A 19,283-nucleotide genomic window follows, 5' to 3' on the forward strand; every position below is an offset into this window, starting at 1 on the left:
CATAGTATTTGAAATAAGGTCAGTGAACTTGAGGCACAAATCAGTATAAAGGGGTATGATTCAATGGTCATTACAGAGACATGGTTGCAGGTGGAGAGGACTGGAAATCAAATATCCAAGGATATCAGGTAATACGGAAGGACATGTAGGAAAGTAAGGGATGTAAGGGAACTGTTAATTAAAGATTAGATCAGGGTGATAGTGAGAGACGATATAAGATCTAAGGTTCAGAATGTTGAATCCATCTGGGTAGAGATTAGGAATAGTGAAGGGGAAAAAATCACTGGGGGGAGTTGTCTATCGGCCACCGAATAATAATATTACAGTGACAAAGGTAATAAACAAAGAAATATCTGAGGCATGTAAGAATGGAACAGCAATTGTCATGGGGGACTTTAACTTGCACATAGATTGGGTGAATCAAGTTGGTCGAGGCAGTCTTGAGGAGGGCGTCATAGAATGCATCCATGATGGCTTTCTTGAACAGCATGTTACTGAATCTACAAGGGAATATGTCATCTTATATCTGATCCTGTGCAATGAGACAGGTAAAATTAATGATCTTGTAGTTAAAGATCTTCTTGGAAAGAATGATCACAATATGATTGAATTTCTCATACAATTAGAGGGTGCAGTAGTTCAGTCAAAAACTAGTGTACCATGCCTAAACAATGGAGACTCCAATGGGATGAGGGAGGATTTGGCTAGTATAGACTGCGTGCAGTTCTGGTCTCCTTACTTGAGAAAAGATATACTGACTTTGGAGGCGGTGCAAAGGAGGTTCATTGGGTTGATTCCAGAGATGAGGGGGTTAGACTATAAGGAGAGATTGAGTCACCTGGGACTGTACTTGCTGGAATTCAGAAGGAGAGGAGATCTTATAGAAACATATAAAATTATGAAAGAGATAAGATAGAGGCAGGAAAGTTGTTTCCACTGGTAGCTGAGACAAGAACAAGGGGACATAGCCTCAAGATTTGGGGGAGTAGTTTTAGGACAGAGATGAGGAGGAACTACTTTTTTCAGATAGTGGTGAATCTGTGAAGTTCTCTGCCCAATGAAACAGTGGAGGGTACTGCGGTAAATATATTTAAGATTTTTACATAGTAGGGGAATTAAGGGTTATGGGGAAAAGGCAGGTAGGTGGAGATGAGTCCATGGCCTGATCAGCTGCGGGGATCTTATTGAATGGTGGAGCAGGTTCGATGGGCCGGATGGCCTACTGCTGCTCCTATTTCTTATGTTCTTATGTTCTCATAATCAATTCTGGTTCACTGCATAACACCCAGTCCAGAACAGCTGGTCTCCTAATGGACTCAATCACAAGCTACACTAAAAAGACATCTCGTAGGCATTCCAGAAAGTCCCCCTCTCGGAATCCCACACCAAGCTGCTTTTCCCAGTGTACGTGCATGTTGAAATCCTCCATGACTATTGTAACATTGCCCTTTTGGGATGCATTTTCTATCTCCCATTGTAATTTGTAGGCCACATCCTTAATATTGTTTGGGAGCTTGCATATAACTTCCATCAGGGTCTTTTTACCCTTGCAGTTCCTTTGCTCTATCTACAATGTTTCAACACATTCTGACCCTATGCCACCTCTTTCTAATGATTTGATTTCACTTTTTACCAACAGAGCAATACTACCCCTCTGCCTACCTGCCTGTACTTTCCATACAATGTGTATCCTTGGACATTAAGCTTTCATCTGTAACCTTCATTCAGCCATGATTCAGTGATGCCTACAACATCATACATGCCAGTCTGTAACTGTACTACAAGTTCATCAACTGTATTCTGTCTACTGTGTGCATTCAAATACAACACCTTCAGTCCTGCGTTCACCCTTTCTGATTTTGTCCACCTTTTACATTGCAACTCATCCTGTTGACTGAAATTTTGCCTAACACCAGCCTCGCTTTGCTAGCTGTCTCACTGCACACTCCTTTTTGTAAACCAACTATCTCAGCACTATCATTCTGGTTCTCACCCCCTGCCAAGATAGTTTAAATCCTTCCTACCAACTCTAGCTAACTTGCCCGCAAGGATATTGAACCTCCTCAGGTCAAATGTAACCCGTTCCTTTTGTACAGGTCATATATACCCCAGAGGAGATCCCAATGGTCCATAACTGTGAACCCCTGCCCCCTGCACCAGTTCCTCAGCCACACATTCACCTGCCAACTCATCCTATTCTTACATGGCAGTGACAGCAATCCAGAGATTACTTCCATAGAGGTCCTGATTCTCAGTTTTCTACCTAGCTCCCTAAAAATTCTCTTCAGGACCTCTTCACCTTGCCTACCTATGTCATTGCCAAGACTTCTGGCTGCTCACACCTCACCCTTGAGAATGCCATGGACCTGATCCGAGACATCCCTGATCTTGGCACCAGGGAGGCAGCATACCATGTAGATGCCTCTATCGTGCCCACAGAACCTCGTTACAGTTCCTCTGAATAAGGAATCTCCTATCAACACTGCAGTTCTCTTCACCTCTCTGCTCTTCTGAGCCACAGCGCCAGACTCAGTGCCACAGACCCGGTCACTGTGGCTCCTCCCTAGTAGGTCATCCCCCTCAATAGTATCTAAAGTTATATACTTATTATTGAGGGAATGGCCATAGGTTTACTCTGCATTGGCTGTTCTTTTCCCTTCCTTCTCCTAACAGGCATCCAGTTACCTGTGTCCTGTAACGTAGGGGTGACTCCCTGTAACTCCTATCACCTCCTCATTTTCCCCTATGAGTCAAAGATCATCGAGCTGCAGCGCCAGTTCCTTCATATGTTCTCTCAGGAGCTGCAACCCGGTGCACCTGGTGCAGATGTGTTTATCCAGGAGACTGGAGGTCTCTCAGACTTCCCACATTCCACTCAGAGTACAATACATTGTCCCTGGAGCCATTCTGGCTGAACTACTCTGCCCTAACAGATGAGGAATGAACAAAGAAGAACAGAGAGACAGTAACTTACAAGGTGAAGAGCAAGAGGATAAGATGTGAGAGAAAAGGACCAATCAAGTGTGACAATGGAAAAGTGTGTATGGAACTGGAGGGGATAGCTGAGGTACTTAATGAATACTTTGCTTCAGTATTTACTATGGAAAAGGATCGTGGCGATTGTAGAGATGATTTACAGTGGATTGAAAAGCTTAAGCAATAGACATTAAGAAAGAGGATGTGCTGGAGCTTTTGGAAAGCATCAAGTTGGATAAGTCTCCGAGACTAGACAAAATGTACCCCAGGATACTGTGGGAGGCGAGGGGGGAGATAGCTGACCCTCTGGCAATGATCTTTGCATCATCGATGGGGATGGGGGAGGTTCCGGAGGATTGGAGGGTTGCAAATGTTATTCCGTTATTCAAGAAAGGGAGTAGAGATAGCCCAGTAAATTATAGACCATTGAGTCTTACTTCAGTGGTTGGTAAGTTGATGGAGAAGATCCTGAGAGGCAGGATTTATGAACATTCTGGAGAGGCATAATATGATAAGGAATACTCAGCATGGCTTTGTCAAAGGCAGGTTGTGCCTTATGAGCTTGAGTAAATTTTTTGAGGATGTGACTAAACATGTTGATGAAGGTAGAGTAGTAGATGTAGTGTATATGGATTTCAGTAAGGCATTTGATAAGGTACCTCATGCAAGGCTTATTGAGAAAGTAAGGAGACATGGGATCCTAGGGGACCTTGCTTTGTGGGTCCAGAATTGGCTTGCCCACAGAAGGCAAAGAGTGGTTGTAGATGGGTCATATTCTGCATGGAGGCCTGTGACAAGTGGAATGCCTCAGGAATCTGTTCTGGGACTCCTTCTCTTAGTGATTTTTATAAATGACCTGGATGAGGAAGTGGTGGGGTGGGTTAGTAAATTTGCTGATGACACAAAGGTTGGGGGTGTTGTGGATAGTGTGGAGGGCTGTCAGAGGTTACAGCGATAGGATGCAAAACTGGGCTGAGAAGTGGCAGATGGAGTTCAACCCAGATAAGTGTGAGGTGATTCATTTTGGTAGGTCAAATATGATGGCAGAATATAGAATTAATGATAAGACTCTGGCAGTGTGGAGGATCAGAGGGATCTTGGGGTCCGAGTCCATAGGACACTCAAAGCAGCTGCGCAGGTTGACTCTATGGTTAAGAAGGCATATGGTGCATTGGCCTTCATCAACCGTGGGACTGAGTTTAAGAGCTGAGAGGTAATCTCACAGCTATAGAGGACCCTGGTCAGACCCCACTTGGAGTACTGTGCTCAGTTCTGGTCACCTCACTACAGGAAGTATGTGGAAACTATAGAAAGGGTGCAGAGGAGATTTACAAGGATGTTGCCTGGATTGGGGAGCATGCCTTACAAGAATAGGTTGAGTGAACTTGGCCTTTTCTCCTTCGAGCGATGGAAGATGAGAGGTGAACTGATAGAGTTGTATAAGATGATGAGAGGCATTGATCGTGTGGATAGTCAGAAGCTTTTTCCCAGGGCTGACATTGCTATCACGAGAGGGCACAGTTTTAAGGTGCTTGGAAGCAGGTACAGAGGAGATATCGGGTAAGTTTTTTTACACAGAGAGTGGTGAGTACGTGGAATGGGTTGGCAGCAACAGTGGTGGAGGCAGATACGATAGGGTCTTTTAATAGACTCCTGGATAGGTACATGGAGCTTCAAAAAATAGAGGCTATGGGTAACCCTAGGTAATTTCTAAAGTAAATATGTGTTCAGCACAACTTTGTGGGCCGAAGGGCCTGTATTGTGCTGTAGGTTTTCTATGTTTCTATGAGCCAAGCCACTCTAAACACTGGCAAATTCACAAGAATGGCCACAGCCTATCAGCTTATGCAGCAACTTTGAGGGATCTGTGGATGTGGACACCAAAATCCTTCTTCCTCCACACTGTTAAGAATCTTGACATTAATCATGTATTCTGCCTTCAAATTCAACCTAACAAAGTGAATCACTTCTCACTTTTCTGGATTGAACTCCATCTGCCACTTCTCACCCAGCTCTGAATCCTATTAATATTCCATTATTACCTACAATAACTTTCTATGCTTTGCATAACACCACCAACTTTTGTATCATCTGCAAACTTACTAACCTACATTCCACTTCCTTATCAATTCTTTTATAAAAATCACAAAGAGCTGGCGTCCCAGAACAAATCCCTACAGAAGACCACTGGTCACTGACCTCGAGGCAGAATTCATTCCATTAACAACCACCTTATGCCTTTTGTGGGCCAGCCAATTCTGTATCTACACATTTACCTGGATCCCACTGTGCCTCCTGGCCTTGCTTCTGTGTATGGGTCTCATAGCTACTGATTGTCCTCCTGTGAAATTTGCCTCTCAAAGGTATCGTTCTTTTATGAAGCCACGATACAAAATTGCCTACAAAATGGTTTCTGAAATGGAATGGAAGTGTTGTCACGGTTATTCTGGAGATGATTGTTCAGTGAGCCTACCTGGATTGGTTGAGGAAGAAAGTTCAAGGTCTGATAACAAACAACCAGAGGAAGGTAAGGCACTCTGTTTCTGGCCTTACTGCATTGTACACCACACTGGGTGGGGCTTGGTCCTGTCATCTGCAGCTGCATACTTCCTAGCAGATCATTGATTATCTCCTCCTTGTCTGATCACAGATGGAAAAAACTCAGATAAATCTCGTCAGATGGAGGAGAAGATCCAGAGCCTAACTCAGCAAGTCCATAAACTGCAGAACACCATCGAAACAATGACAGAGAAGTTTCAAGAGGAGATGCAGAGAGTGATTGAGAGAGCAGTGAATGGGGAACAGCCAGCCGACGCTGCCTCTCACACAGACATGAAGGACACCATCAATGAGATTCAGAACAAACTCCAACAGATTGACAACCGAGTGAGGGAGCACGATATTGAGATTGACGTCTTAAACACCATTGGAGCATCTGGAACAGCTGGCAGCCCATCTGAGGTCAGCCACAAGTTGTCTGACCTGAAGGAGGAACTGGTACGGGAGGTGGAACTTCGAATTCAGCACTCCTGTTTCTCTTGTCGGGCTGACATCGAACTTCTACGACAGCAGCAGGGAATGTTCAGGCAAAGGCTGCAAGATCTGGGAAGAATATTTAATAGGACCGAGCAGCACAATCGGCTTCTAATAGAGGGCATGCACAAACACCTCACTAGGCTAACTACTTCAGTGGATGACTCCTGCTGCCGGGAAACAGAGAGCATTCAGTCGAAGGTGGAGGATGTTGAAGGCAAGCTAGTATCCCTCGCTGAGGTGGTGACTGGACTGGAACAGAGGTTACACAGAAAGTCTCCATCTCCTGATTTCTCTTCAGGAACCTCTCTGTGGGATGATCAATTGCAAAATCTTGAACGGAAACTGAATCTGACTGAGATGAACCTTGAGAAACACATTGTGACCCAGCTGGAGAATCTGAGAAATGAATTTGGAGATCGAATCCATGAGAATGAGGAGCGGATCAACACAGTGGTGTCTGTTCTGGGCAACTCCACAGTCTTTGATGATTGGCTGAGGGAGACAATTCATGGAATAGGTGAGGATGTCACAACTCTGAAGAAGAACATGAGGTCAGATGGACACAGCCTGGAGTCAGTGGTGAGTCAATTGCACCAACTGGAGTCCAGGGTGCAAGGAGCTGTCAGTGGCTGTGCACAGCACTGTAACTCTTCACTTCTCACTCAGGACGGACAAGATACTGCTCAGATGTTGGAGCTTTTAACGAAGCTTCAGATAAAGATAGCAGAGAATGAGATGAACATTCGGGACACTGGGAAGAGGGTGCACAACCTGACCATAGGAGGACATTCACTGAGAAACAGACTACAACAGTTTGGGGAGGAAGTTAAGCAGTTGGAATCAATGACTCATTCTAATGAGGACCAAATGAGATTCGTTAACTCTGGCCTTAGGGACCTGGAGGATAAACTGCAGTCTTCAGCTGAGACCAGTTTAACAATCTGTAACACCATTAAAGATGAAGTCCTTCAGAGTGGAGAGGAAACAAAGAGACAAGTTGAGCACCTGACTGAAGAGCTGGAAAAAATTAGGCAGAGATTCAGCCGTTTGGAGAATGATTGCAGACACTCCTGCTCACGAGTTCAGACTGAATTCAACAAGTTCAAAGTGGAGCTTGGTGATCCAAACAAACAGTACGAAGATTTGCTATTAAAAATAGAAAACTTCAACAATACACTCAAAAGGCTTGGAATGTTTGGTGGCAATTTGGGGATTGATCTCGGATCGATAAATGGGGAGCTACGAGATGTCATCTTAACCTACAACTCAGTAAATAATACGTTAAGGGCCCTCCAAGACATTGTCCATCAGCAAGGCCACAACACTGATAAACTGAACATGACCTTCCACAGCAATGCCAATAAACTGAAGACAGACATCAGCAGGATCCAGGAGAAAATATTTGATCACATTGAGGACACAGGCAACAAGCTTGTCATCTTCCAGAATGAATTAGGGAAGGTGAGAAACCAGATAGTGGAGGAGGGCAGTGAATGCAAAAATTCTGGAGAAAGGCTGGAAGAACGAATGTCCAGGATGGAGCAAGTCTGCAACAAGCTAGATTCTGTCTCGCAGAGTCTGGAGAAGATCAAAGAGGGTTTAAACCGACATGTTTCAAGCCTGTGGAATTGCCAACGGGATTTCAATGCCACATTGCAGAGACATTCTGAAGAGTTAAAAAATATAAAAAATACTCACCTAACAAATCTCAAACAAAAAATATCATTGCTCAATCATTCTGTGTCTGAGATACACACAGAAATTCACAACTTCACTGTGCAGGAATTCACAGGTGAGTTCAATGATGAAATAGAACTAAAATAGATTCATTCTGTTCTGTGCGAATAATTTGTCACTGTATAACACCGGGGTACGGTACCGGTGGGGACGGGTCTGTCAGTGTATCACATCGGGGTACAATACCAGTGGGGGTGGGTCTGTCACTGTATAAAACAGGGGTACGGTACCGGTGGGGACGGGTCTGTCAGTGTATAACATCGGGGTACAATACCGGTGGGGATGGGTCTGTCACTGTATAACACTGGGGTACAGTACCGGTGGGGATGGGTCTGTCACTGGATAAAACCGGGGTACGGTACCGGTGGGGATGGGTCTTTCAGTGTATGACATCGGGGTACAATACCCGTGGGGATGGGTCTGCCAGTGTATAACACCGGGGTACAGTACCAGTGGGGATGGGTCCGTCACGGTATAACATCAGGGTACAGTACCGGTGGGGATGGGTCTGTCACTGTATAACACCGGGGTACAGTACCGGTGGGGACGGGTCTGTCACTGTATAACACTAGGGTACAGTACCGGTGGGGATGGGTCTGTCACTGTATAACACCGGGGTACAGTACTGGTGGGGACGGGTCTGTCACTGTATAACACTAGGGTACATTACCGGTGGGGATGGGTCCATCATGGTATAACACCGGGGTACAGTACCGGTGGGGACGGGTCTGTCACTGTATAACACCGGGGTACAGTACCGGTGGGGATGGGTCTGTCACTGTATAAAACGGGTACGGTACCGGTGGGGATGGGTCTGTCAGTGTATAACATCAGGGTACAGTACCGGTGGGGATGGGTCTGTCACTGTATAACACCGGGGTACAGTACCGGTGGGGACGGGTCTGTCACTGTATAACACTAGGGTACATTACCGGTGGGGATGGGTCCATCACGGTATAACACTGGGGTACAGTACCGGTGGGGACGGGTCTGTCACTGTATAACACCGGGGTACAGTACCGGTGGGGACAGGTCTGTCACTGTATAACACTAGGGTACAGTACCGGTGGGGACGGGTCTGTCACTGTATAACACTAGGGTACATTACCGGTGGGGATGGGTCCATCACGGTATAACACTGGGGTACAGTACCGGTGGGGACGGGTCTGTCACTGTATAACACCGGGGTACAGTACCAGTGGGGACAGGTCTGTCACTGTATAACACTAGGGTACAGTACCAGTGGGGACGGGTCTGTCACTGTATAACACCGGGGTACAGTACCGGTGGGGACAGGTCTGTCACTGTATAACACTAGGGTACAGTACCAGTGGGGATGGGTCTGCCAGTGTATAACATTGGGGCACAGTACCGGTGGGGATGGGTCTGCCAGTGTATAACATCAGGGTACAGTACCAGTGGGGATGGGTCTGCCAGTGTATAACATCAGGGTACAGTACCGGTGGGGACGGGTCTGTCACTGTATAACATCAGGGTACAGTACCAGTGGGGATGGGTCTGCCAGTGTATAACATTGGGGCACAGTACCGGTGGGGATGGGTCTGCCAGTGTATAACATCAGGGTACAGTACCAGTGGGGATGGGTCTGCCAGTGTATAACATCAGGGTACAGTACCAGTGGGGATGGGTCTGCCAGTGTATAACATTGGGGCACAGTACCAGTGGGGATGGGTCTGTCACGGTATAACACCGGGGTACAGTACCGGTGGGGACGGGTCTGTCACTGTATAACACCGGGGTACAATACCGGTGGGGATGGGTCTGTCACTGTATAACACCAGGGTACAATACCGGTGGGGACGGGTCTGTCACTATATGAATCCACCGGCTATCTCATCCTAGATCACTTACAATATATATCACCTTCCAGACTGAATGTGGCCAGCATACACAAAATGCTGGAGGAGCTCAGCAGGTTGGGCTGCGTCTGTGGTGCTGAATAAACAATTGGTGTTTTGGCTGAGTAAGAAAGGGGGAAAAAGCCTGAATGAGACGTTGGGGAGGGGAACGTGTACAAGCTGGCAGGTGGTAGGTGAGAACAGGTGAGGGGATGGTGGTGGCTGAGGATGAAGTAAGAAGCTGGAGGGAAAGATGAAGGGCTGAAGAAGGAATTTGATTGGAGGGGAGGGTGGACTATGGATGAAACAGAAGGAAGACAGCAACTGGAGGTAGGCGATGGGCAGATGAGAGGAAGAAAAAGGTGAGAGGATAACTAGAAAGAGGAATGGAAAATGAGAGAAGGGAAAGAGAAATTATCAGGTTAGAAAAATCTATGTTTGTACCATCAGGTTGGAGGTTTCCCAGATGAATTATGGGATATTGCACCTCCAACCTGAGAGTGGCCTCATCGTAGCAGTAGAGAAAGCCATGGACTAACATGTCAGAAAGTAGCTACTGATTTCAGTTCAACTTCCTATTCCCATTCTGAAAGCTTTTTTACTCAATAGAAAGAGGGTCAGAATCACAATTGCAATCACGTTGAATACCCCGGTATATGTCGTGAACTTTGTTAACTTTCCTGCAGTAGTACTATGCAATACATGATAATAGAGGGAAAAATGTGAATTACTGTAAGTATATATATTTTTTCCTCATGGTTTACTGCTGAAGTCTTCCTCATGAGTTGGTGTAGCTGCCAGGCAGCAGAGATTTGAGATCAGAGTTTCCCTTCTCATAGATCGTATTCTGCATGGTGTGCCTCAAGGATCTGTTCTGGGACCCCTGCCCTTTGTGGTTTTTATAAATGACCTGGCTGAGGAAGTGGAGGGATGGGTTAGTAAATTTGCTGATGACACAAAGTTTGGGGGTGTTGTGGATAGTGTGGAAGGCTGTCAGAAGTTACAGTGGGACATTGATAGGATGCAAAACTGGGCTGAGAAGTGGCAGATGGATTTCAATCCAGATAAGTGTGAGGTGGTTCATTTTGGTAGGTCAAATATGATGGCAGAATATAGCATTAATGGTAAGACTCTTGGTAGTGTGGAGGATCAGAGGGATCTTGGGGTCCAAGTCCATAGGACACTCAAAGCTGCTGCACAGTTTGACTGTGTGGTTAAGAAGGCATATGGTGCATTGGCCTTCATCAACCATGGGATTGAGTTCAAGAGCAGAGAGGTAATGTTACAGCTATATAGGACCCTGGTCAGACCCCACTCGGAGTACTGTGCTCAGTTCTGGTCTCCTCACTACAGGAAGGATGTGGAAACTATAGAAAGCGTGCAGAGGAGATTTACTAGGATGTTCAAGCAACACACACAAAATGCTGGTGGAACACAGCAGGCCAGGCAGCATCTATAAGAAGGAGCACTGTCGACGTTTCAGGCCAAGACCCTTCGTCAGGACTAACTGAAAGGAAAGATAGTAAGAGATTTGAAAGTAGGAGGGGGAGGGGAAAATGCACAATGCTAGGAGAAGACCGGAGGGAGTGGGGTGAAGCTGAGAGCTGGAAAGGTGATTGGCAAAAGGGATACAGAGTTGGAGAAGGGAAAGGATCATTGATCGGGAGGCCTAGGGAGAAAGAGAGGGGGAGGGGGGGAACACCAGAGGGAGATGGAGAACAGGCAGAGTGATGGGCAGAAAGAGAAGAAAAATAAGGGGGGGGTAAACTAAATATACCAGGGATGGGGTAAGAAGGGGAGAAGGGGCATTAACGGAAGTTAGAGAAGTCAACGTTCATGCCATCAGGTTGGAGGCTACCCAGCCGGTATATAAGGTGTTGTTCCTCCAACCTGAGTGTGGATTCATCTTGACAGTAGAGGAGGCCATGGATAGATGTATCAGAATGGGAATGGGACATGGAATTGAAATGTGTGGCCACTGGGAGATCCTGCTTTCTCTGGCGGACAGAGTGTAGGTGTTCAGCAAAACAGTCTCCCAGTCTGTGTCGGGTCTCACCAATATATAAAAGGCCACACCGGGAGCACAGGACGCAGTATACCACACCAGCCGACTCACAGGTGAAGTGTCGCCTCACCTGGAAGGACTGTCTGGGGCCTTGAATGGTGGTGAGGGAGGAAGTGTAAGGGCAGGTGTAGCACTTGTTCCACTTATAAGGATAAGTGCCAGGAAGGAGATCGGTGGGAAGGGATGGGGGGGACAAACGGACAAGGGAGTCGCGTAGGGAACGATCCCTGTGGAAAGCAGAAAGGGGGGGGAGGGAAAGATGTGCTTGGTAGTGGGATCCCATTGGAGGTGGCAGAGGTTACAGAGAATTATACGTTGGACTCGGAGGCTGGTGGGGTGGTAACCCTATCCCAAGTGGGGTGGTGGGCAGATGGGGTGAGGGCAGATGTGCAGGAAATGGGAGAAATGCATTTGAGAGCAGAGTTGATGGTGGAAGAAGGGAAGCTCCTTTGTTTAAAAAAGGAAGACATTTCCTTCGTCCTGGAATGAAAAGCCTCATCCTGAGAGCAGATGCGGCGGAGGCGGAGGAATTGTGAGAAGGGGGTAGCATTTTTGCAAGAGACAGGGTGGGAAGAGGAATAGTCCAGGTAGCTGTGAGTCTGTAGGCTTATAATAGATATCAGTAGATAAGCCGTCTCCAGAGATGGGGACAGAAAGATCAAGAAAGGGGAGGGAGGTGTCAGAAATGGACCAGATAAATTTGAGGGCAGGGTGAAAGTTGGAGGCAAAGTTAATGAAGTTAACGAGCTCAGCATGCGTGCAGGAGGCAGCGCCAATGCAGTCATTGATGTAGCGAAGGAAAAGAGAGGGACGGATACCAGTATAGGCTTGGAACATTGACTGTTCCACAAAGCCAACAAAAAGGCAGGCATAACTGGGACCCATGCGGGTGCCCATGGCTACACCTTTGGTTTGGAGGAACTGGGAGGAGACAAAGGATAAATTATTGAGAGTAAGAACTAATTCTGCTAGACAGAGGAGAGTGGTGGTAGAGGGGAATTGGTTAGGTCTGGAATCCAAAAAGAAGCAGAGAGCTTTGAGACCTTTCCTGCTGGGGGATGGAAGTATATAGGGACTGGACGTCCATGGTGAAAATAAGGCGGTGGGGGCCAGGGTACTTAAAATCATTGAAAAAAATTCAAAGTGTGAGAAGTGTCACGAACAAAGGTGGGAAGGGATTGAACAAGGGGGGATAAAACAGTGTCAAGGTATGCAGAAATGAGTTCAATGGGGCAGGAGCAAGCTGAGACAATGGGTCTACCTGGACAGGCAGGTTTGTGGATCTTGGGTAGGAGGTAGAATCGGGAAGTGCGGGGTGTGGGAACTTTGAGGTTGGTGGCAGTCATTGGGAGATCCCCAGAGTTGATAAGGTTGGTGATGGTATAGAAGACAGTGGCCTGGTGCTCCTTAGTGGGGTCATGATCAAGGGGTAAATAAGAGGAGGTATCAGAGAGTTGTCGCTGTGCCTCGGCCAGGTAGAGGTCAGTACGCCAGACTACAACAGCTCCCCCCTTATCAGTGGGTTTTATAGTGAGGTTTACAAGGATGTTACCTGGATTGAGGAGCATGCCTTATGAGAATAGGTTGAGGGAACTTGGCCTTTTCTCCTTGGAGTGACGGAGGATAAGAGGTGACCTGTTAAAGGTGTACAAGTTAATGAGAGGCATTGATTGGATAGTCAGAGGCTTTTTCCCAGGATTGAAATGGCTAGCATGAGAGGGCGTAGTTTTAAGGTGCTTGGAAGTAGGTGCAGAGGAGATGTCAGGGGTGAGTTTTTTTACGCAGAGAGATGAGTGCATGGAATGGACTGCTAGCGATGGTGGTGGAGGCAGAAACGATAGGGTCTTTTAAGAGGCTCCTGGATGGGTACATGGAGCTTAGAAAAATAGAGGGCTATGGGTAAGCCTAGGTAGTTCTAAGGTAAGGACATGTTCGGCACAGCTTTGTGGGCCAAAAGGTCTGTATTGTGCTGTACGTTTTCTGTGTTCTAGATATATATATATTTAAATAAGCCCTGTTTTAAAAAAAAGGAAGTAAGAAAGTAGTGTGGTAGTGTTCATGGGTTCAATGTCCATTTAGAAATTGGATGGCAGAGGGAATAAAACTGTTCCTGAATCATTGAGTGTATGCCTTCTTGATGGTACCTCATTCTTGATGGTAACAAGGAGAAGAGGGCATTTCCTGGGTGGTGAGGATCCTTAATGATGGACGCCATGTTTCTGAGGTACTGCTTCTTGTAGATGCAGTACCTCAGAAAACGAGACTAGTGCCCATGATAGAGCTGGCTAATTTTACAACTCTCTGTACCTTCCTTCCATCCTGTACAGTGGCACCGCTCCCCCCCCCCCCACCCCCGGCCAGATGGTAATGCAACCAGAACGTTCTCCATTCCTCATCTGTAGAAATTTGTGAGTGTTTTTGGTGACATATAAAATCTCCACAAACTTTTAATGAAATATAGCCAGTGTCTTGCCTTCTTCATAGCTTCATTAATATATTGGTTTCAGGTCAGATCCTCTGAGGTATTGACACCCAGGAACATGAAATTGCTCACCCTCTCCATGTCTAATCCCTCTATGAGGACTGTTGTGTGTTCCCTCGTCTTATCCTTTCTGAAGTCTGCAATCAGCTCTTTTGTCTTACTGACGTTAAGGTTGTTGCTGCCACACTGCTCAACTAACTGGTGTATCTTGCTCCTGTACACTCTCTCATCACCATCTGATCTTCTACAAACAATGGCGGAATCTTCAGCAAATTTATAGATGGCATTTGAGCTATGCCTAGCCACACAGTCATGGGTATAGAGAGAGTAGAGCAGTGGGCTAAGCACCCACCTCTGAGGTGCGGCAGTGTAGATCAGTGAGGTGGAGACATTATTATCAATCTGCACAGATTGTGGTCCTAAATTAGGAAGTCAAGGATCCAATTGCAGAGGGAGGTACAAAGGCCCAGGTTCTGTAGCTTTTCATTCAGAACTGTAGGAACAACGGTGTTAGATGCTGAGCTGTAGTCGATGAACAGCATCCTGACATAGGTATTTGTATTGTCCAGGTGATCCAAAGCCGTACTGACAGTCAGTGAGATCGTAGACCTACTGTGGAGATAGGCAAGTTGCAGTAGGTCCCAGTCCTTGCAGAGGCAGGAGTTGATTCTAGTCATAACCTACCTCTCAAAGTCTTCATCACTGTAGATGTGAGTGCTACTGGACGATGGTTTTCATGCAGCTCTCCCAGCTCTTCTTGGCACTGGTATGGTTGTTGTACTTTTGAAGCAGATAGGAACTTCCAGCTGTAACAATGAGAGATTGGAAACGTCTTTGAACAACTCTGACAGTTGATTGGCACAGATTTTCAGAGCCTTACCAGGTAGACCATCGGAACCTGTCACCTTGCGTGGGTTCACTCTTTTGAAGGCTTGACATCGGCCTCTGAAACAGGGATATCAGGGTCACCAGGTGCAACAGGGATTTTAACAGCTGTAGTTATCTTCTCCCTTTCAAAGTGAGCACAAAAGACATTTAACTCATGTGGGAGAGAAGCATTACTGCCATTCTTGATGTTGGGTTTCGCCATATTGAAAGAAAGGTCCTGCAATAATCCCTGCCAGAGTTGATGTGCATCCTATATCACCTCCAAACTCACTCAAAATCATCTTTTAGCTCTTGAAATAGCCCTCTGCAAATTATACCCTGTACAGATCAGGGTCACCAGACTTGAATGCCGCAGCTCTAGCCCTCAGCAGACTATGAATCTCCTGGTTCATCCATGGCTTTTGATTGGGTATGTACAGTAAGTTGTGATATACACACACTCATCCATACAGGTTTAATGAAGTCAGTGACAGCTGTGATGTACTCATTCAGACTTGAAGATAAATCTCTAAATACAGTCAAGTCCACTGATTCAAAGCAGTTCTGTAAGCGTTCCTGTGCTTCCCTTGTACATACCTTCCTGGTCCTCACTCCTGGTGCTTCATTCTCTGCCTATAACGTCAGCCAGCTGAGCATGAACAGTTTAAAAAGGGCAAGGAATCTGCAGAAGTTTTTGATTCGGAAAAAGAAGGCAGCGGAAGAGCACCTAAGGATTTCCAGCAGGAAGACATTTTGAGTTCTCGGGGGAAGAGAGAGGCCAGACTGCGCAGGTGCGTGACGTCAGCCAGTTGAACGTGAACAGTTTAAAAAGAAGGCAGCCATATCCAGTGGGCAGCATTGGGAGCGGGCAGCAGAGTGAAAGGACTTTGGCTCCACAGGCTTCGGCGGATTCTATGGATGCAGGAAAGAAACTTGGATGGTAGTTTGCCTCCCAGGTGTCAGGGTCCGGGATGTTTTAGATTGCATCCAAGATATCCTGCAGTGGGAGGGAGAACAGCCAGAGGTCGTGGTACATATTGGTACCAATGACATAGGTAGGAAAAGGGAAGAGGTCCTGAAAGAAGACTACAGGGAGTTAGGAAGGAAGTTGAAAAGCAGGACCTCAAAGGTAGTAATCTCGGGGTTACTGCCTGTGCCACGCGGCAGTGAGAATACGAAAAGAATGAGGTGGAGGATAAATATGTGGCTGAGGGATTGGAGCAGGGGGCAGGGATTCAAGTTTCTGGATCATTGGGACCTCTTTTGGGGAAGGTGTGACCTATACAACAAAGACGGGTTGCACTTGAATCCCAGGGGGACCAATATTCTGGCGGGCAGGTTTGATTAGAGCTGTTGGGGAGGGTTTAAACTAGTTTGGCGGGGGGTGGGAATCAGAATGTGAGTGCAGGGATTAGGGTAGAAGGACACAGGCATGATGCTAAGAGTTCTGAGTTGATGAGGAAGGACAGGCAGGGGACAGAACATAATTGTAGCCTGTTAAAGAGGTTGAAATGTGTCTATTTCAATGCTAGGAGTATTAGGAACAAGGAGGATGAACTTAGAGCATGGATTAGTACGTAGAACTACAATGTTGTGGCCGTTACTGAAACTTGGTTGGAGGAAGGGCAGGATTAGATGATGCAGGTCCCAGGGTTCAGGTATTTTAAAAGGAATAGGATAGAAAAGGGGGGGGGAGTGGCATTGCTGGTCAGGGATAGTATCACGGTTATAGAAAGGGAGGACGCTGCAGAAGGAGTGTCCATGGAGTCAGTTTGGGTCGAAGTCAGAAATAGGAAGGGATCAATCACAGTGCTTGGAGTAGTCTATAGGCTCCCAAAATAGTCCTTGGGACACCGAGGAGCAGATAAGCAGGCAGATTTTAGAATGATGCAGGAAATACAGGGTAGTAGTTATGGGTGATTTCAACTTCCCTCATATTGACTGGCACCTCCTGAGTGTAAGGGGGATAGATGGGGCTGAATTTGTCAGGTGTGTTAACAATATAACCATATAACAATTACAGCACAGAAATAGGCCATCTCGGCCCTTCTAGTCCGTGCCAAACACTTACTCTCACCCAGTCCCACTGACCTGCACTCAGTCCATAACCCTCCGTTCCTTTCCTGTCCATATACCTATCCAATTTTACATTAAATGGCAATACCGAACCTGCCTCTACCACTTCTACTGGAAGCTCCTTCCACACAGTTACCACTCTCTGAGTAAAGAAATTCCCCCTCGTGTTACCCTTAAACTTTTGCTCCCTAACTCTCAACTCATGTCCTCTTGTTTGAATCTCCCCTACTCTCAATTGAAAAAGCCTATCCACGTCAACTCTATCTATCCCCCTCATAATTTTAAATATCTCTATCAAGTCCCCCCTCAATCTTCTATGCTCCAAGGAATAAAGGCATAACTTGTTCAACCTTTGTCTGCAACTTAGGTGCTGAAACCCAGGTAACATTCTAGTAAATCTTCTCTGTACTCTCTCTATCTTGTTGACATCTTTCCTACAATTCGGTAACCAGAACTGTACACAATACTCCAAATTTGGCCTTACCAATGCCTTGTACAATTTTAATATTACATCCCAACTCCTATACTCAATGCTCTGATTTATAAAGGCCAGCATACCAAAAGCTTTCTTCACCACCCTATCCACATGAGATACCACTTTCAGGGAACTATACACCATTATTCCTAGATCACTCTGTTCTACTGCATTCTTCAATGCCCTACCATTTACCATGTATGTCCTATTTGGATTATACCTACCAAAATGTAGCACCTCACACTTATCAGCATTAAACTCCATCTGCCATCGTTTAGCCCACTCTTCTAACTGGCCTAAATCTCTCTGCAAGCTATGAAAACCTACTTCATTATCCACAACGCCACCTACTTTAGTATCATCTGCATACTTACTAATCAAAGTTACCACCCCATCATCCAGATCATTAACGTATATGACAAACATCATTGGACCCAGTACAGTTCCCTGAGGCACACCACTAGTCACCAGCCTCCAACCTGACAAACAGTTATCCACCACTACTCTCTGGCATCTCCCATCCAGCCACTGTTGAATCCATTTTACTACTTCGATATTAATACCTAACAATTAAACCTTCCTAACTAACCTTCCGTGCGGAACCTTGTCAGAGACCTTACTGAAGTCCATATACACAACATCCACTGCTTTACCCTTGTCAACTTTCCTCGTAACCTCTTCAAAAATTCAATAAGATTTGTCAAACATGACCTTCCATGCACAAATCCATGCTGACTGTTCTGAATCAGACCCTGTCTATCCAAATAATTATATATACCATCTCTAAGAATACTTTCCATTAATTTACCCCCCACTGTCATCAAACTGACAGGCCTATAATTGTTTAACCCTTTTAAAATAACAGAACCACATGAGCAATATGCCAATCCTCTGGCACCATCCCCGTTTCTAATGACATTTGGAATATTTCTGTCAGAGCCCCTGCTATTTCTACACTAACTTCCCTCAAGGTCCTAGGGAATACCCTGTCAGGATCTGGAGATTTATCCACTTTTATATTCCTTAAAAGCGCCAGTGCTTCCTCTTCTTTAGTCGTCATAGTTTCCATAACTTCCCTACTTGTTTCCCTTACCTTACACAATTCAATATCCTTCTCCTTAGTGAATACCGAAGAAAAGAAATTGTTCAAAATCTCCCCCATCTCTTTCGGCTCCACACATAGCAGTCCACTCTGATTCTCTAAGGGACCAATTTTATCCCTCGCTATCCTTTTGCTATTAATATAACTGTAGAAACCCTTCGGATTTATTTTCACCTTACTTGCCAAAGCAAACTCGTATCTTCTTTTAGCTTTTCTAATTTCTTTCTTAAGATTCTTCTTACATTCTTTATATTCCTCAAGCACTTCATTTACTCCATATTGCCTATATTTATTGTAGATATCTCTCTTTTTCCTAATCAAGTTTCCAATATCCCTTGAAAACCATGGTTCTCTCAAACTTTTAACCTTTCCTTTCAACCTAACAGGAACATAAAGATTCTGTACCCTCAAAATTTCACCTTTAAATGACCTCCATTTCTCTATTACATCCTTCCCATGAAACAAACTGTCCCAATCCACTACTTCTAAGTCCTTTTGCATCTCCTCGAAGTTAGCCTTTCTCCAATCAAAAATCTCAACCCTGGGTCTAGTCCTATCCTTCTCCATAATTATATTGAAACTACTGGCATTGTGATCACTGGACCTGA

At 45.7% G+C, this 19,283-nt stretch overlaps 1 protein-coding gene across 1 annotated transcript in view; it reads left to right on the forward strand.

The window, feature by feature from the left end:
- emilin1b (elastin microfibril interfacer 1b) overlaps nt 1–19,283 on the forward strand; it is a 93,558-nt gene that overhangs the window by 25,331 nt on the left and 48,944 nt on the right. The window contains exons 4-5 of the mRNA XM_073050340.1: nt 5,340–5,503; nt 5,627–7,804. Coding sequence (XP_072906441.1) covers nt 5,340–5,503; nt 5,627–7,804 — 2,342 coding nt within the window. The remainder of the gene's footprint in view (nt 1–5,339; nt 5,504–5,626; nt 7,805–19,283) is intronic.

This window comes from Hemitrygon akajei, chromosome 7 (genome assembly GCF_048418815.1).
Source record: "Hemitrygon akajei chromosome 7, sHemAka1.3, whole genome shotgun sequence".
Lineage (NCBI taxonomy): Eukaryota > Metazoa > Chordata > Chondrichthyes > Myliobatiformes > Dasyatidae > Hemitrygon > Hemitrygon akajei.